General features: G+C 48.7%; 1 protein-coding gene across 4 annotated transcripts in view; it reads right to left on the bottom strand.

Annotated features, from left to right (window-relative positions):
- LARGE1 (LARGE xylosyl- and glucuronyltransferase 1) overlaps positions 1-16,878 on the bottom strand; it is a 633,576-nt gene that overhangs the window by 25,235 nt on the left and 591,463 nt on the right. For 3 of the 4 annotated variants that reach the window (XM_005567477.4, XM_045364291.3, XM_065522217.2), the window contains one exon: positions 5,133-5,411. The exons of the other annotated variant lie outside the window; for it this stretch is intronic. In XM_005567477.4, coding sequence (XP_005567534.1) covers positions 5,133-5,411 — 279 coding nt within the window. The remainder of the gene's footprint in view (positions 1-5,132; positions 5,412-16,878) is intronic. 4 annotated transcript variants of the gene reach the window in all.

The raw sequence follows: 16,878 nt of genomic DNA, 5'->3' as shown, positions 1-16,878 counted from the left end.
TACTCGGGAGGCTGAGGCAGGAGAATGGCGGGAACTCGGGAGGCAGAGCTTGCAGTGAGCTGAGATCCGGCCACTGCACTCCAGCCTGGGCGGCAGAGCGAGATTCCGTCTCAAAAAAAAAAAAACAAAAAAAACAAAGAGAAAATGAGAAAAGAGAGAAAGGGAAAGAAAGAGAGAGAGAGAGAGAGAAAGAAAGGAAGGGAAGGAAAGGTGTGGAGGGGAGGGGAAAGAGGGAAGGGAAAGGGGAGGGAGAGTCCTCTGCACTGAAATGCAGGTCTGAATGACCCCCAGGGACAGCAACGTCACCTACAATGCAGTATACTGCCTGGCACATAGTAGATACTCACTACATAGTGTTTGAAAAAATGAGTATCAATATATAGTTTCTCATTTTCAGAAAGAGAAAAAACGTAGATGGTCACATGAAGCTACCCAGGCTGCACAGGAGGTGGCAGAGTTTGCAATGGCAGGGGTTGGGTTGGAGCAGGGGCCTAGCACAGAGGTCCAATCAGAAGCCCAATACTGAATAGGCCAAGGGGCAGAAAATGAACTCCTGCTGGGCACCCACCATAACCCCACAGGAGGCTATGTTAATTGAGGAAGTGAAAGAATGGGGAGATGAAGCAAGCAGCCCCAAGTCACACACTTGATTACTGTTGTGGAACCTGGCTTCAAAGGCAAGCCTGCGCAACTTGTGTCGTGCCCCGCTGACTTTCACTTGACATTTCTGAGATCAGGAGTGAAAGCTGGACATCCAGGAGCTCATTCTTTAGAAAAAGTAGGTGACGGGGCTGGAAGGAGATTTTAGTGAAACTCTGCAGCTGTTGTCCATGCATACAGCTGATTCCATTATTTTCCGATTGATCTGTTTGTTATGGCTGTACTATTAGCTTGTTGCTAAGCAACTGCTCAAAGAGCTAAGATGCTGAACTTTTTTTGGTAACCAAGTAGAACCCCAAAAAGGGTGATATAAATAAGTGTTTGGGGGTACAAGCTGAGGGCTGCCGGTCAGCCTGCTCTGGTACCCTGGAGGTTTGGGAGTAACCTGGCCCCTTCAACAGAGTGAGCGGGCTGGCATGGAGGAAAGCTGCTTTCTTCCTCCTCTAATGCTAACATTTAACCTCTCTGGGGCCTCAGTTTGGTCACCCGTAATGGTGGTTACCTTAAAGAGCAATGTGAAGAACAGAAGTAATGACAGAGTGCAGCTAGCAGGGTTTCTGGTGCATGGTAAGGGCTCAATAACTTGTAACGGTCATCATTTTTCATAATTAAAAAATGTATTTTTTTGAGATAGGGTGTTGCCCTGCTGTTCAGGATGGAGTGCAGTGGCACAGTCATGGCTCATTCTATCTTCCATTGCCTGGGCTCAGGCGATCCTCCTGTCTCAACCTCCCGACTAGCTGAAACCACAGGCGTGCTCCACAATGCTTGGCAATTATTTTATTTTATTTTTTGAGATGGAGTCTCACTCTGTTGCCAGGCTGGAGTGCAGTGGTGCGATCTCGGCTCACTGCAACCTTCACCTTCTGGGTTCAAGCGATTCCCCTGCCTCAGCCTCCTGAGTAGCTGGGAATACAGGTGTGTACCACCATGCCTGGCTAATTTTTGGTATTTTAGTAGAGACGGGGTTTCACCATGTTGACCAGGATGGTCTCGATCTTCTGACCTCGTGATCCACCTGCCTCAGCCTCCCAAAGTGCTGGGATTACAGGTCTGAGTCACGGTGCCCTGCCAATTTTTAAAATTTTTCATAGATATGGGGTCTCAATATATTGCTCAGGCTGGTCTCAAATTCCTGGGCTCAAGCGATCCTCCCGCCTCAGCCTCCTAAAATGCTGGGTTACAGGTGTCAGCCACTGCACCTGGCCAATATTAACATCTTGACAGAGCTTGGGTAGAGCATTCTGTGGGAGATCAGTGCTGAGGAAGTCAGTTTCTAGAAGGGTCTGGGGGCTTTGTTGGAGTCCTCAGCTGCCACAGCAAACAGCACCCTTAACCTCAGCTCACACCAGTGAAGCTATGGTGTGTACAAGGGGCATCTACTGGTAACGTCTGGATCAGAAACGAATCTGTCTACTCACCTGAAAAAATGTCCCTGAAACCAAGGGTAAGTTGATGTGATTACTTCATATGAAAAGAACAGTGCCTGCTTATTTGGGGCTTCGAAGAGAATCACATTCCTTATTGATTCTTATAAATACTCTGGTGGCCTCGGAATTGTCTAGGTCATGTCAGAGGTTACACTCTGGTCGTTTGGGGTGGGGTTGTGAGGGGTCAAGGCAGCCTGAAGACACATTTGGTAGGCCTCAACAGCATTGGAAACAGTTTTTTGCTCCAAATCATCATCCAAAAACAATTTTTGAAAATTAGCTGCCAACATTAAAGAAAACATTTTAAATGAAAATCCAGATTCCCAACTCCTCTTGAAAAATATGAATACCCAGTAACCTTCCCTGCCTCCCTAAAGCAATAATTATACAATTGTGTGGAGAGATGACTGGCTCCTTGAGACCACGGCTCCGGCCTCTCTATTGAATTGTACTCGGCATTCTTGGGAAAAGTCTGGGAAGAAGGTAATAAAGTTTTAAAACCAATTTGCAATATTTCAAAACCCCTGAGGGGAACCACATACCTTCTTGTGACAAGGTGGCTAAGGCCAACTACCACCTCAAGTGACTCTGCATTAAGCAAATGCTAAGTAGAAGGGCACACGAGCTACCTCACATCAAGTAGGGCTTGCATTAGCAGTGAACAATGTCTTTAATTAATAAAAACATAGAAAGAAAAAGAAAAAAAAAACCCAGCCTGTTCATACGTATTGTTTTTTAAAACATGATGCCCACGAGGTCAAATAATTCAACAGTCCTTGCACAGGGAGAATAGAGACCACAGACTCATATGGGGCCAGCTCACTTTCAATTGGTTGGAGCGAAGGAAGAGTCCCAGAGGGGTGGAGGGTGGGCAGGGGTCCAATCCTGAAGCCTCTTTTCTTGGTCTAGGGTGGCACTCACTCCCATCATCTATCTGTTCCCTTGGGAGCCTGTCATCCCGCAAGCTGCCCAAGTTTCAGAATCTGCAGGGATCAGAGGCTGCGAGCCCCATCTGGCCACATGGGGGCACCCTGGCTCCACACACTGGATTCCAAGACCCAGCAGGCACTGGCACAGGTGCTGGGGCTGGAGGGAGAGCGCCCTTTCTGCAACCTGGCGGTTCAAGGGTTAAGGCTTATGGTGCTGGGTACCACAGCACCTTCCATCCCTGACTCAGGGTCATGCTGCCTAGGGGTAGCTCACGTTACTGTTTTTAACAGAGTCTGGTAGGGACTCCTCCCGCCCTGGGGGAGGGATTGACACTAGGAAACCTGAAGATGTCCCTGGAAGGACACGGACTCAGAAGCCGGAGACAGAGCACAGGCTGCCTAACTTTGCTCCAGAGAGCGCAGGGCACGGAGGGTACGCAGACTAAACCGATGCTTTGGCTTCTCTACAGAAGGTTTAAAGACTCCTAGAAGCTCTTTTAAGAGAGAAAGAGACAGAGGCAGTAAGAGAAAGATACTAAGAGACAGAGAGGCAGAGTCAGAGGGAGGGAGGGAGAGCAAGAGAACAAGAGAGAAAGAAATCAGACCCCGTCTGGTTTGGGACAAATAGAAACCCCAGCGCAGGCCAACAATGTGCAGCAGCGTGACCGGCAGACCTGGGGCTGCAGACGCTGGTTCACACCCTGGCGCAAGCTCTCTGGACTTGAACTGTTATTTTGCTTCTCTGAGCCCCACTCTTCCTCCCTGTAGAATGCAGGTAGCTATACCTGCCTCTGGGGCTCGATGTGTAGAACCAATGGGATTATATATGCAAATCACCTCTCATGGTACCTGGATCTAGGCAGGCACTCACTCAGTATAGGCCTCATTCATGCTGACCAATGGCAGTAAATAAAGGATTTTTTTTTTTAATGTCATTGGACCATGATCCCGTGTAACTTTAGTTTTCTCGTGTGAAATGGGACCTTTGGGCCACGTGACTTCCAAGGTTCCTATCAGTCGTAATTGTGTACTATTCTACAATAAACGCACTCTTCACACAGCCATCCATCTAAGCCTTCCATTAGCCGAGTGCTTTCTCCAGCTGCTGACACCCTGTCCCACGAGGTCGGGGGAGCTGGAAAGGGACACTGCAGATTCACAGAAGCAGTCGTGATGGTCCTTATGTACTTGGCTCTGCCGTCAGACTGGCTGTTTTGACCCCAGCTTCTCTTTACTAGATGAGTAACCCTGGGTCAGCGGCTCCTGGTCTCGGTCCCACAGTTCCCCGTTTAGAAAAGGAAGGTCACCCCATGGCAGGGGCTCTGGGGGAGGAAATGAGATCCTATCTGTGAAGCACTCAGAACAGTGCCTGGCACGCAGCAAACACTTCCGTAAGTACTAGGCATCATCATCACTTAGATTTGTTTAAAAGGCTGGGCAATAATCTTTCTTGGGTTACATGAAGGTTGTCTGGTCTAAAACTGGAAGAAGGAGGGTATGTTTTCTTTATTATTATGATTATTATTTGAGACGGAGTCTTGCTCTGTCGCCAGGCTGGAGTGCAGTGGAGCGATCTCGGCTCACTGCAACCTCCGACTCCCTGGTTCAAGTGATTCTCCTACCTCAGCTTCCCAAGTAGCTGGGATTACAGGCTCGTGCCACCACGCTCAGCTAATTTTTTTGGTATTTTTAGTAGAGAGGGGGTTTCGCCATGTTGGCCAGGATGGTCTTGAACTCCTGACCTCGTGATCCACCTGCCTCAGCCTCCCAAAGTGCTGGGATTACAGGCGTGAGCCATCGCGCCCACCTGAGGAGGGTATGTTTTCATAGATGCTACAGAAAAAGCAACAGACTGGCAGACAAAAAGAGATGTTCCCTGGACCAAGCTCTGCCATCAGCATTTCCTTCTGCAAACTCAGGTTGCAATCTGTTCACTGAGAACTCTATTGCTGGGTGGCTGTGGGCAGTTCCCCTCTGCTTTCTGGGTCTCTGCTGCCCCATCTGGAAAAGAAAGCTGTTGGACTAGACGATGACCCTAAGGGCCTTCTGGTCCTCGCACTGCATGGCCCTATGTGCCTTCTGGCCCGATGGCCAGGCCCCTGCAGGTCCTTACCTGAGGTACTCATAGAGCCCATACATGGGCAGGAAGTCAATGTCAGACAGGAACATGTAGGGGGTGCTGATGTGCTTCATGGCCACGTTGCGCAGCAGGTTCACAGGGTAGAACTGGCCCTCCTTGTACACGATGTGGTAGCCCACGTTGTGGCGGCTCATAAGCACCTCGGAGCCCTGAGCGTAGCGGAGGAACTGCTGGGCCTCGGCGTCTGACAGGTAGAGGGCCAGGCTGATGGGCCCCTCCCAGTGCTTGCAGATGGCCTCCAGCATCTGGAGCCTGGAAGAGACAGGGAAGATGAGCCGCGGGACCTGGGCCATCCATGCATCATCCACCCGGCCTGTCGTGGGGCTCTGCCTCCAGTGATGCTGGATCAACCAGCTGTGGATCAAATCCCTGCTTTCAATGTGACTCATTCAGTTCCTTTACCTATAAAACAGGCATCAACACACTTACCTTGCTGGTTCTCGTCCTTCCCTGCTTCCAACTGAACATGTGATATCAAGTCGTATCCCACTATAAGCCTCGGACTCCTCATTTCAAAGCCGGGTGGTGAGTATATTAAATGATCTGAAGACCCCCTTCCATCCGCAAAGTCCTACACTTGTCTCTCTGAAAACGTGTAAAACAGCTCTGTTGATCTCCTAAGACAGTGACCAGCCAGAGAGGGCTTAGACAAACTAAGAGGCCACTAAGTTACAGGAATGGTAAAATAAACAGTAAACGCAAGAGCAACAACAACTATAATAGAAGACGTGCTGCGATGTGCCAGGAGCTTCCCAGAATTCTCTCAACAACCCCAGCACTAGCTGTCATTCTCCCCATTTTCCTGATGGAGGAATGGAGGTGCCATAGGTTCAGTCGGCTCTGCCTCTTGCACTGAGAGGCTAGACATGTGGAGACAGGTGCCCTGATGGGACCCTGGAGTCAGTGAGAAAAACATAACACTAAAAAAGGGAATAGAAAAACATGTGAATGTTGAAAACAAAAGTCTACCTGGGGTGATGCCGTCATCACTGTCTTCAGAGCCCTTACTACCCCAGGGTGCCAGTCAACTTTGCAAGGCTACCTCAGAGATGCTGAGCCAGGGAGAGGGGGAAAAACAGAGCCCAGTGAAAAAAAAAATACAAAAAAAAAAGGGCGGGGGGTGGTTTGCAACAGAGAGGGTTCTGCAAAAATGTTTGAAGATAAATCTATAAAGATATTTTCTTTCAAAGGCGTTAGAAGTGTCTGGTACATAAAATCTATGGCTAAGCAACAGCAAAAGCCTACCTGAATTGTTTTTCCTTACCCAGCAAGAGGTACATAATCAGCAGTCTCCTGGTCAGAATGCCCACTTTATTCGGACCATTACCAGGAAATCGACTGCATGCATTTCTATGCTTCTAAACAAAAGGAAATGGGCACACCTATCTTTTTTCAATGGCCTTTTTGATGACTTCCAGAATTTTCTCGCAGTAATTCTGTGAATTGGCACTGCCTAGATTAGCTTTCTCGTTCAGTCGGGAGGGTTAAGATATTCACCAGTGCAAAATGCTCTCCATTTCTCATCCATTATAATGCTTGCTAACCAAATTGACCAGAGCCATTTCTTACAAAGGCACCGCATTCTCTATGACGCCTAATGGCACTGAACTTTGTGCCAGGCTTCTGCTGCGGGGGCCTGCCCTCTCCTGGGCTCTGAGGATCTGCAATTTTGAATTATGCCTCCTGCACCTGTTTCACCTTCTGCAAATGTGGGGGACTCTGCGCTTCACGAGAGGCCATTTGTACAAATCCTCTGAGAACTGGAGAGCAAAAGGCAAGAATAATTTCCAGCATGTAGACATGAGACCTGCTGAAGGAAGTGGGTGGGAGGAGGGAGGTTTGGCTGGGCATGAAGAGAGGATCACCTCTTGGGATTCTCCCACTAGCTTGGTTTTTGCCTCTGTGTCTCAGTTTTCCAAGAAAGGAACCCCTCCCCTGCCCCGTGACCTGCCACAGTCCCTCTCCTAAGCTCGGTCAAGAGTTTAGAGTAAGAACACAGAGGCCAGGCATGGTGGCTCACGCCTATAATCCCAGCACTTTTGGAGGTCAAGGCGGGCGGATTGTTTGAGGTCAGGAATTCAAGACCAGCCTGACCGACATGGTGAAACTCCATCTCTACTAAAAATACAAAAATGTTAGCCAGGCGTGGTAGCGCACACCTGTAGTCCCAGCTACTTGGGAGGCTGAGGCAGGAGATACTCAGGAGGCTGAGGCAGGAGAATCGCTTGAACCTGGGGGGGCGGAGGTTTCAGTGAGCTGAGATTGCACCATTGCACTCCAGAGTGAGACTGTCTCAAAAAAAAAAAAAAAAAAAAAGAGAAAAAATACTCAAGGTTCTCAGAAGAAAGGTGCTGTGCACGTGAAAAATAAGTCGAGCTTTAGAGATAACGCAGCTGGATGTTGTCCTGTGGAACCTCCACAAGCGAGACGGAATGGTGACACAACGCACTGCTGTTTCTATGTCCCCCAGCCCCAGTCTCTCCAATCTTTAGTCCCTTAGAACCAACCTTCCTGCCAGGACCTGAACAACCGTGACAAACCGAGCTTTCTATAATGATGGTAATATTTAAGGTGTGATCATGATCTCAGTCATCTCTCCCTTTACCTGCTGTTTGCCATGTCTTTGCCACACTGTGGCTATCACATTTAATCCTCATAGTAACTATAACACTGAGATTCTTATCACCATCTTACAGGCAAGGAAGCTTAAGGGGATGAAATAACTTCTTTCAAGTCACCCAGTCACAAAGTGAAGGACCTAGATTCACATTCGGGTCTACCTAACCCCAAAGCCCGGATCCAAGTCATTATTTAATACGGATTGGAGTTAGGCTGAGAACAAAGTTCCCAAATACCTTTGCTTCATTGCCTGTTTCCCCAAGTAAGAGCATGTTCTTCTCCCGGTGTCAGTGCCTCCCTACTCCTTCCCCTCCTCAGTCCCTCTTGGTATCTGTCTCAAAGTTTCACAGTCCCCTCGGCTCTCTCCTTAGGTTCTATTTCTGCATCTCAAACACGTCTTCACCTAATACAAATTTGTTATTTCCAATGCATCAGATATATGACACAGACAAGGTGCCTAGGCACCTGCATTTCAGGAGCTTTTATTCTAGTGGGGAAAAAAGACAAATCAACAAACCAGTGGTTTGATTAGGGAGGTGATTAGGTTATGAAGGTGGAACTCTCATGAGTGAGGTTCATACCCCTTTTCTTTTCCTTTTTTTTTTTTTTTTTTTGAGACTGAGTCTCACTCTGTTGCCCAGGCTGGCGTACAGTGCTGCGATCTTGGCTCACTGCAACCTCCACCTCCCAGGTTCTCTCCCCTCGTCTGTTCCCTAAGGGTTGTCCCAGTGCAGTTCTTGCTGATGCCAAGCTCTGTGGCCAGACTTTCTTTTGCTGGATGAGTCCATGGAAGAGCTGATCCTAAACCCAGAAGGCCTGTCTCTGTCCCATGCTGGTTCCCACCTCCCCATGGAGACCACCATTGCTTCACCTAGGGAGGGGCGGGCAAAGGCTCAGAAATGTCTGGCAGATCTAGAAACAGGCGGGGGCTACTCCATAGAGTCCCACTAAGGCTGGAAGCCTCACACAGCCTCTGTAGTCATAAAGGAGCAGGTAGGGAGATGGCCGGGTCAGAAACCCAGAAGACCAGGGCTGGAAGGAATTCTAGAGCATCGCCAGGACCAAGCAGCCCAGGCCGTGACCACTCAGTGTCTGCTGGGATAGGGAACTCACGCCCACCAGGGCAGACCATTCTAATCCGGTGCACGGCCCGTGAGGCAGGCTGCGCAGCATATCACACAGCGTGCAGCTGTAGGTTTTGGGGTCAGACAGACCTGGAGTTGTCCTCTGAGCTGTGTCAGTATTCCTGAGCAAGTGACAGTTCTTTGGTCTTCAATTTCCACATATGTATTTTGGGGATAATAATGCCTTTGGCAGATTACAAAATAGCTATAAATCATCCCTCTCCCTCTGTCCATACCCTCTGGAAATAATCTCCCACGTGAATTCTGGCCACATGACTTGCTTTGGTCCATGGGCTGTTAGCAAGCACGACATGAGCAGAGATGAGATAAAGGGCTTGTGCCTGCTGCCACATGAACTAGCCCTACACCACCTTGCCCTGGTGTAACCCTGGTCTCTGCTGATAGCCAGACGACCCCCCAAAAAGCTACCTAGTTTACGGCAGACACACGAATGAGCCCAGCAGAGTCTAGCCCACACTGCCAATCAAAGAATCACAAGCTCACTCCAGTTCTTGTACTAAGCTGCTAAGACTCAGGGCAGTTTGTGAAGCAGTAACATCTAGTTGGATTTGAGGATTAAATGAGATAATGGTACAAAGTGTCTGGTGCAAAGCTAGATATACAGCAGGTACTCCATATACGATAGCTGTTATTTCCTCCTTAGGTTCTATTTCTGCCTCTGAAACATGTCTTCACCTAATACAAATTTGTTATTTCCAATGCATCAGGTATACGATACAGACAACGGGCCTAGGCACCTGCATTTCAGGAGCTTTTATTCTAGTGGGGAAAAAAGACAATCAACAAACCAGAGGTTTGAATAGCGGGGTGATTAGGTCATGAGGGTGGAACTCTCTTGAATGAGATTCGTGCCCCCCCGACTTTTGTTTTTTGAGACTGAGTCTCACTCTGTTGCCCAGCATGGGGTGCAGTGTTGCGATTTTGGCTGACTGCAACCTCCACCTCCCAGGTTCAAGTGATTTTTCTGTCTCAGCCTCCCGAGTAGCTGGGATTACAGGTGTGCGCCACCATGCCTGGCTAATTTTTATATTTTTAGTAGAGACGGGATTTCGCCGTGTTGGTCAGGCTGGTCTCGAACTCCTGACCTCAGGTGATCTGCCTGCCTTGGCCTCCCAAAGTGATGGGATTACAGGCATGAGCCACCGCACCCAGCCTTCATGCCCTTTCAAGAGGCCCAGGGAGCTAGCTGGCTCCTTCCACCACGTGAGGACACAGTGATGAGGGACTCTCTGTGAACCAGGAAGTGCATCCTCACCAGACACCAAATCGACCAAAGCCTTGATCTTAGACTTCCAGCCTCCAGCACTGTGATAAATACATTTCCAGTGTTTATACACCAAATAATTTATGGCATTTTGTTACAGCAGATAATGAGAAGGATCCGGCATTGTGAAAAGTCTAGGGGGAAAGCTTTCCAAGAAGAGGGGATGGCCCTTGGGGTAACAATGGGCTCAGCATGTTCAAGCTGGAAGAGACGAGACCAGTGTGGGTGCAGCACAGGACAGTGAGGGGCAGAGGTGAGATGAAGGCATCAGGGGTTGTACAGATGCCAGGCTGGATGGGCCTTGAAGACTACAGCAGGCAGGTGGGACACTGTTCCATGTGTAACAAGAAGTCATCTGAGGGTTTCAATGACGTGACCCGATTTACATTTTTAAAATATCACTCTGCCTGTTACACGGAGAAAAAATTACCTTTCACTCTCTAGAACGTCAGTGCTTTCAAATGTAAGCTTGTTTAAGATCACCTGGGGGGCTTATTAAAACCCCCATTTCCAGGCCCCACCCAAGAGATTCTGGTTCAGGAGGTCTGAGGTGGGGCCTGAGAATCTGTATCTCTGACAAGCTCCTGTGCAATGCTGTGTTGCTGGTCCCAGGAGCAGGCTTGAAGCAACACTGTTCTAAAGAGTGGGGCCCTGTGAGCCCAGCGCATTCTCTCTCCTTTACTAACAGAGAGCAGAGAAGTGCCCCGTCATTCCCATGAGGCCCCACAACTGTAGTCAACACTTAACATCTTTGTCGAAGACACACTAAAGAACCAGGCTCTCCCTGGACAGGTGTCAGAAGACAGGTGACCCCCTCGTGATCAGCTCCCTCCGTCCCTTCGCCACTGGTGTCTTCCGCTGGGACGGGAGGGAAGGGTGCTGAGCTGCTGAAGGATAAGCAGATCTCCCGGCTTCACGGCCACGGTTGCAACGTTCACTCTTTCTGAATGGAATTCCAGAGGGAGCTGGGCACGGGAGCGCGAAGGCCAGCTCTCCTAATTCGTTGTGGCATTCACGTAGGGCCTACTTCTGACTCGAAGGTTTACAAACACATCTGAAACGGTTCTTAAATTAAAAATCAATCCAACAGGCACCAGTCAGCGTGCTGCATTGTAATCGGATGTGTTGACAGAGTGGAAGTGGCTGCGGGAATTTCTACCATTCTTCATCAGCCTGCAGTGCCACTTTATCATTTTTAATTGCGGCCCGCTAAGCACCTCTCATTAGGGCTTGGAATCCCTTGGGTTCTCTTGAGATATTGTCCTGATGGCGATACATGTCACAGTACAGGAGTGGGTATCGTGTGTCTGCTACACTTGGGCTGTCCAGGCTTTGAAGGGAAGACCGCTATGGTCGGTGCTTGCTGCAGATGTGAGTGGGGCCCAGACTTCTTTTTTCTTTTTTTCGAGACGGAGTCTCGCTCTGTCGCCCAGGCTGGAGTGCAGTGGCAGGATCTCGGCTCACTGCAAGCTCCGCCTCCTGGGTTCATGCCATTCTCCTGCCTCAGCCTCCCGAGTAGCTGGGACTACGGGCGCCTGACACTATGCCTGGCTATTTTTTTGTATTATTTTTAGTAGAGATGGGGTTTCACTGTGTTAGCCAGGATGGTCTCCATCTCCTGACCTCGTGATCTGCCTGCCTCGGCCTCCCAAAGTGCTGGGATTACAGGTGTGAGCCACCGCGCCCGACCACAGACTTTCTTTTAAATGGATTGTGTCTGCAGTCCAGACCAGAAGGATGAATCCCACTGGCAACAGAAGGAGGGACTCGGTTTTGCCTGTATTCTCTTCTTGCTAACAAGTGTATACACAAGGATGGGTTTGAGCTGTTAATAACTAGAAACATGTTTGTTCTACTTGTTTGCAAATTCCAGATAGCAAATTCTATAGCCAGCAGAGAGGTGAGAAACATTAAGAAAAGAGAAATTAATATTTGTTCACATCAACTACTTACTAAGCACTTCACATCTTATTTTGTAGAACCCAGACAAGAATCAGTGAATTTAGCAACATTATCACCATCTCATAGATGAGTCAAGTGAGGCTCAAAAAGGCTAAGTAAGTTGTTCAAACTTAACACAGCTAGGAAGTGGCACAAGTGTAGTTTGAATCCAAGTCTTGCTTTTTTTTTCTTTTCTACTACATCACTTTACCTGTCCTAAACAACTATCATGTGCACATGCCTTCGTAAGAATGTTCAGATCTAGCCAGTATTTACTGGATGTCAAATACGTGCTCAGGGCTTTTATAGAGGATCTCTTATTTACTCCTAACCAGGACCCTATGAGGCAAGTAATTTTAACCCTCTTTTATAGGAGGAAACAGAAAACCAATGATGTTAAGTGACTTGCCCAGAACACCAGCTGAGGATTGAATGAGTTGGTGGGATTTGAACCTGGGGCTCTCTGTCCTTCCGATTCTGGTCAACATACTGGTATCATTTAGGGAGCCTCTGAATGTATGTCAGGACTAAGCACTGGGCATGCCTTCTCTCATTTGATCTTTACAACCACCTTAGGGATAATGAGGATAATGATATAATTATCACTTTCAGAATACAGTTGAAGACACTGAGGCTTAAAGAAGTTAAGTGATGCACTTTGGGAGGCCGAGGCGGGAAGATCACGAAGTCAAGAGATTGAGGCCATGCTGGTCAACGTGGCGAAACCACGTCTCTACTAAAAATCCAAAGTTAGCTGTGCGTGGTGGCGTGCACCTGTAGTCCCAGCTATTGGGAGGCTAAGGCAGGAGGATCGCTTGAACACAGAAAGCGGAGGTTGCAGTGAGCTGAGAGATTGCATCACTGCACTCTGGCCTGGCGACACAGCAAGACTGTCTAACAACAACAACAACAAAAAAACAAAAACAAAAAGTTAAGTGACTTGTCCAAAAACAAAGTGACAGGGCAACAAACAACCCACAGTGCCTGACTCCAGGGACCAGGTGTCCTTCACTGTTACACTACTCTTTACTTTGATTAGAAAGTATATCAGATTTCTTTGGTAGCCACTGGCCACTAATCTTGACTCAGAATATTTTGCTGATAATCTGAATGCATTATCAGGAGGCCTGAATGCCACAGAGAGCCAGCGATGGTTGGAGAGATGGGCACCTGGCTTTAAGTGAAACCCTCTCATTTGCACAGATTATAGTACCTGAGTTTCAGGTAGCTCACGGGAGGGGCCAGGTGCAGTCAAAAGAGACCAATCCAGACCATCATTCAGCACTGATGTGGAGTATTATATATTTTTTTTTTTACTATAAATGCCATGGAGGAGAAGGAAACACACATGTGAAAAGAGGGACTTCTGTGGTGAGGTGATTTCCTGATGTGGCTGCTTAGTGGTGGGGAGCCTGGGCGTCCAAACTGAAATCTGGGTGAGAAGCCAAAGGGACTTGAGAATTTTAGGGGTGACTCTGGGACACTAGTTGGGTGTCCCTATGGAGCCCCACACAGGATGCCAGATTTGAGCCAGAAGGGCTGGCCACCTCCCCTGGTTTCCCTGAGGCCCTCTGTGATCCAGCCCTGCCTACCTGGCCATGTGTATTTGATCTCTTTCTTCCTCCTACACCCTAAGCCCTAACCACACTTCACACTTCACTATTGTGTTCCCCACTGGGCCTGACTTCCTCTCTGTCCCGTGAACATGCTGCACGCACTACCTTGGGGAGCCTTCCTTCTCTCCTTCTGTGCCTTCTACTCTCAGTTTACCCAGGCTCCCACTCAATTCAGGTGCCACCTCCCCTTGGACACATTCCCTGCCTTTTCCTTTTTCCACCTCTGTGGGATCTCATTGCATTGGTGCACCTCCTGCACGCCACTCAGAACTCAACATTCTACTGTAGACCTGTTTACCTGTCAGTGGCAGGCAGAGTTCTATGAGGGCCCCCCAGATTCCCACCCTGCTGGTGGACATGCCCTGTGTAATCGCCCTCTCGGGTGTGGGCAGGGCTTGTGAATATCACATTGTGATCACGTGATGTTATAGAAGACTCCGGTGTCGTGGGCCAGAGACAGATTCTCCTGCTGGCCTTGAAGAAGTGGGCTGCCCTGCAGGGATGGGGCTGCATGGCTACGAACTGAGAGTGGCTTCGAGGAGCTGAGGGGGACACCCATCAACAGCCAGCAAGGAAACGGGACCTCCATCCTGGAACTGAATTCTGCTGCAACCCAAATGAGCGTGGATGTGGATGCCAATCCCCAGATGATATCCCAGCCCTGGATAATCCCTTGAGATTTCAGTCCTGAGACCCTGGGCATGGGGCCCTGCTAGCATCTTCCAGATTCCTGACCCAGAGCGGCCACAAGGTAACAAAGGTGTACTTTTTAAGCTGCTCATTGTGTGGTACGTTGTCACCTAACAAGAGAAAACCAATGGGTTGCCTGAGCCCCCAATAGGCTGCATACTCCTTAAAGACAGGGATAAGTCTTTTAACACATATTCCTCTCCCCTTAAGTGCCTGGTGCAGAATAGTGAGCCGTATTTGCTGAGTGATCACGTGGATGTGGAGATGAGAAAACTGTGGCCACAAGAAGGGACAGGCCTCGCTAGGGCCCTCACAGCAGGTCAAGCATAGAGCTGGTACTAGAGCCTCCGGGCCTGTCCCTTGCTCTTTTGTCCCATGCTGTCTTTACCTGTTACCTGCTAGGATCTGCAAGTTCTCTGTGCACAGGAGTCCCCGTGGCCTTTCTCCAAGTTCTTTTGGAGCCTGTGAATCCCCAGGAGACTGCCAGCCCCTGAAGCCATTGAATTACGCATGTGGTCATTCGCTTGCACGTGGCGGGACTCACAGAGCAAGGAATCCACTTCCCTGAGCCACCTTCAATATGAATCATCCCACGTTGCCTCCAGCGCAAGGTTCCTCTCACTTCCTGGAGCTCTCAGGTGCCTTTACGAAAACGTTTTTGCGTCCAGGTATTTGTTCTTTCATCTGTTTATTCTTCAGTCATTCATGACTAATAACACCTGGCATTTATGGAACACTTATTATGTCCCAGGCACTGTTCTTGGCACTGTACAGGCATTAGCTCATTTAATCCTTAGAACAATCCCATGGAATCTCACCCATAGGCTGGATAGGCATCTCTGAGGTGGCTCAAAAGACAGAATGAGGAATCAAACTTCCTTCCTAATTGTAGGAGCTGAGTGGGGATGACATAAGAGGGAGTTGGGGCAAGGGCAGCCACTGTGGGCCATGTGTGAAGGGAAGCAGAAGCCAGTCAGACAAGGCGGGAAGGGGCACCTGAAGTGGCCAGGTATAGAAAAGCCATGTAGCCCTGGCTGAGTGACCTTGGGGCTTCAAATCCATTCACTTCTTGGCAGTCAGAGATGTTTTTAAAAATATATAAATTAGGATGGGCGCGGTGGCTCACATCTGTAATCCCAGCACTTTGGGAGGCCAAGGTGGGAGGATCACGAGGTCCAGAGATCGAGACCATCCAGGCCAACATGGTGAAACCCTGTCTCTACTAAAAATACAAAAAATCAGCCGGGTGTGGTGGCGGATGCTTGTAGTTCCAGCTACTGGGGAGGCTGAGGCAGGAGAACTGCTTGAACCTGGGAGGTGGAGGTTGCAGTGAGCTGAGGTCGTGTCACTGCACTCTAGCCTGGGTGACAGAGCAAGACTCCGTCTCAAAAAAAAAAAAAAAAAGAACATATATATATATATATATATATATATATATATAAATTATATTAGGTAACTGCATAAATTTGTTCAATAACTCCCTACCACACTTAGGATATCTCATGAGTGTCTAACCTCCTACAGTCTTATCTCATGCTGCTTTCCCCCCAAGCCCCTGTTATACTGCGGCCACTCTGGTCTTCTGTGACGTTTCTGAACGTGCAGGCATCTTTCCCACTACAGGCCCTTTGCACTTGTTATTTCATCTGCCTGGGAAACTCTTCTCTCAATAACTCGCATGCCTGACTCCTTTTCTTGTCCTCCAGGTCTCTGTAGAAATGTGCCTTCCTCAGAGAGCCTTCTCCCGACCACACGACCTAAAGAAGGTCTCCAAGCTGGCATTGGGATTATCCTCCCGGTGCCTTCCAAGCACGTATGCAATTACAGTCATTTTTAAAAATTGCGTATTGCTGTTTATGTGACTAGCTCCATCTTCTCAGACCTGGCTACACATTATAAGCTTAAAACAAAACAATGCCAAGGGCTCTGTCCTACAAAGGTCCTTATTTTACTGCTCTGCAAGGCAGCCTGGACGTGAACATGTTATACAATTCCCGAGGTGATTCAATCTCCCTGGACAAGGTTGAGAAGCAGTGCATGGACCTGTAAGCTACATCAGGGCGGAACTCATGTCAGTACTGCCTGGAAATGCTTGACGGATGTTTGTTTCATCAATACACATAGAAGGAAAAGAAACGGCGTTGCTTTCCAGTCGCAATTGTGGCTCCAGTCTCCCCACTCCCCCTCTTCCTGAGGTAATTCGAGTACGGCTCTACTTCTTAAGAATCGATCCTTTCATCTATCCTCAGACAACAACCGTAAGACAAGAGCCCTTGGTTTTCAGTGCTGGGGAGGTGGGGGGGAATGTGACCCAGCTCACCCTTATCAGTACTCTTTTTTTATTTTTACTTTTTTGAGACGGAGTCTTGCTTTGTCACTGGAGTGCAGTGGCATGATCTCAGCTCACTGCAACCTCTGCCTCCTGGGCTCAAGCAATTCTCCTG

This window comes from Macaca fascicularis, chromosome 10 (assembly GCF_037993035.2).
Source record: "Macaca fascicularis isolate 582-1 chromosome 10, T2T-MFA8v1.1".
NCBI classification, from domain to species: domain Eukaryota; kingdom Metazoa; phylum Chordata; class Mammalia; order Primates; family Cercopithecidae; genus Macaca; species Macaca fascicularis.
The sequence above is the reverse complement of the archived record's forward strand: the minus strand, read 5'-3'. Positions and strand labels throughout refer to the sequence as shown.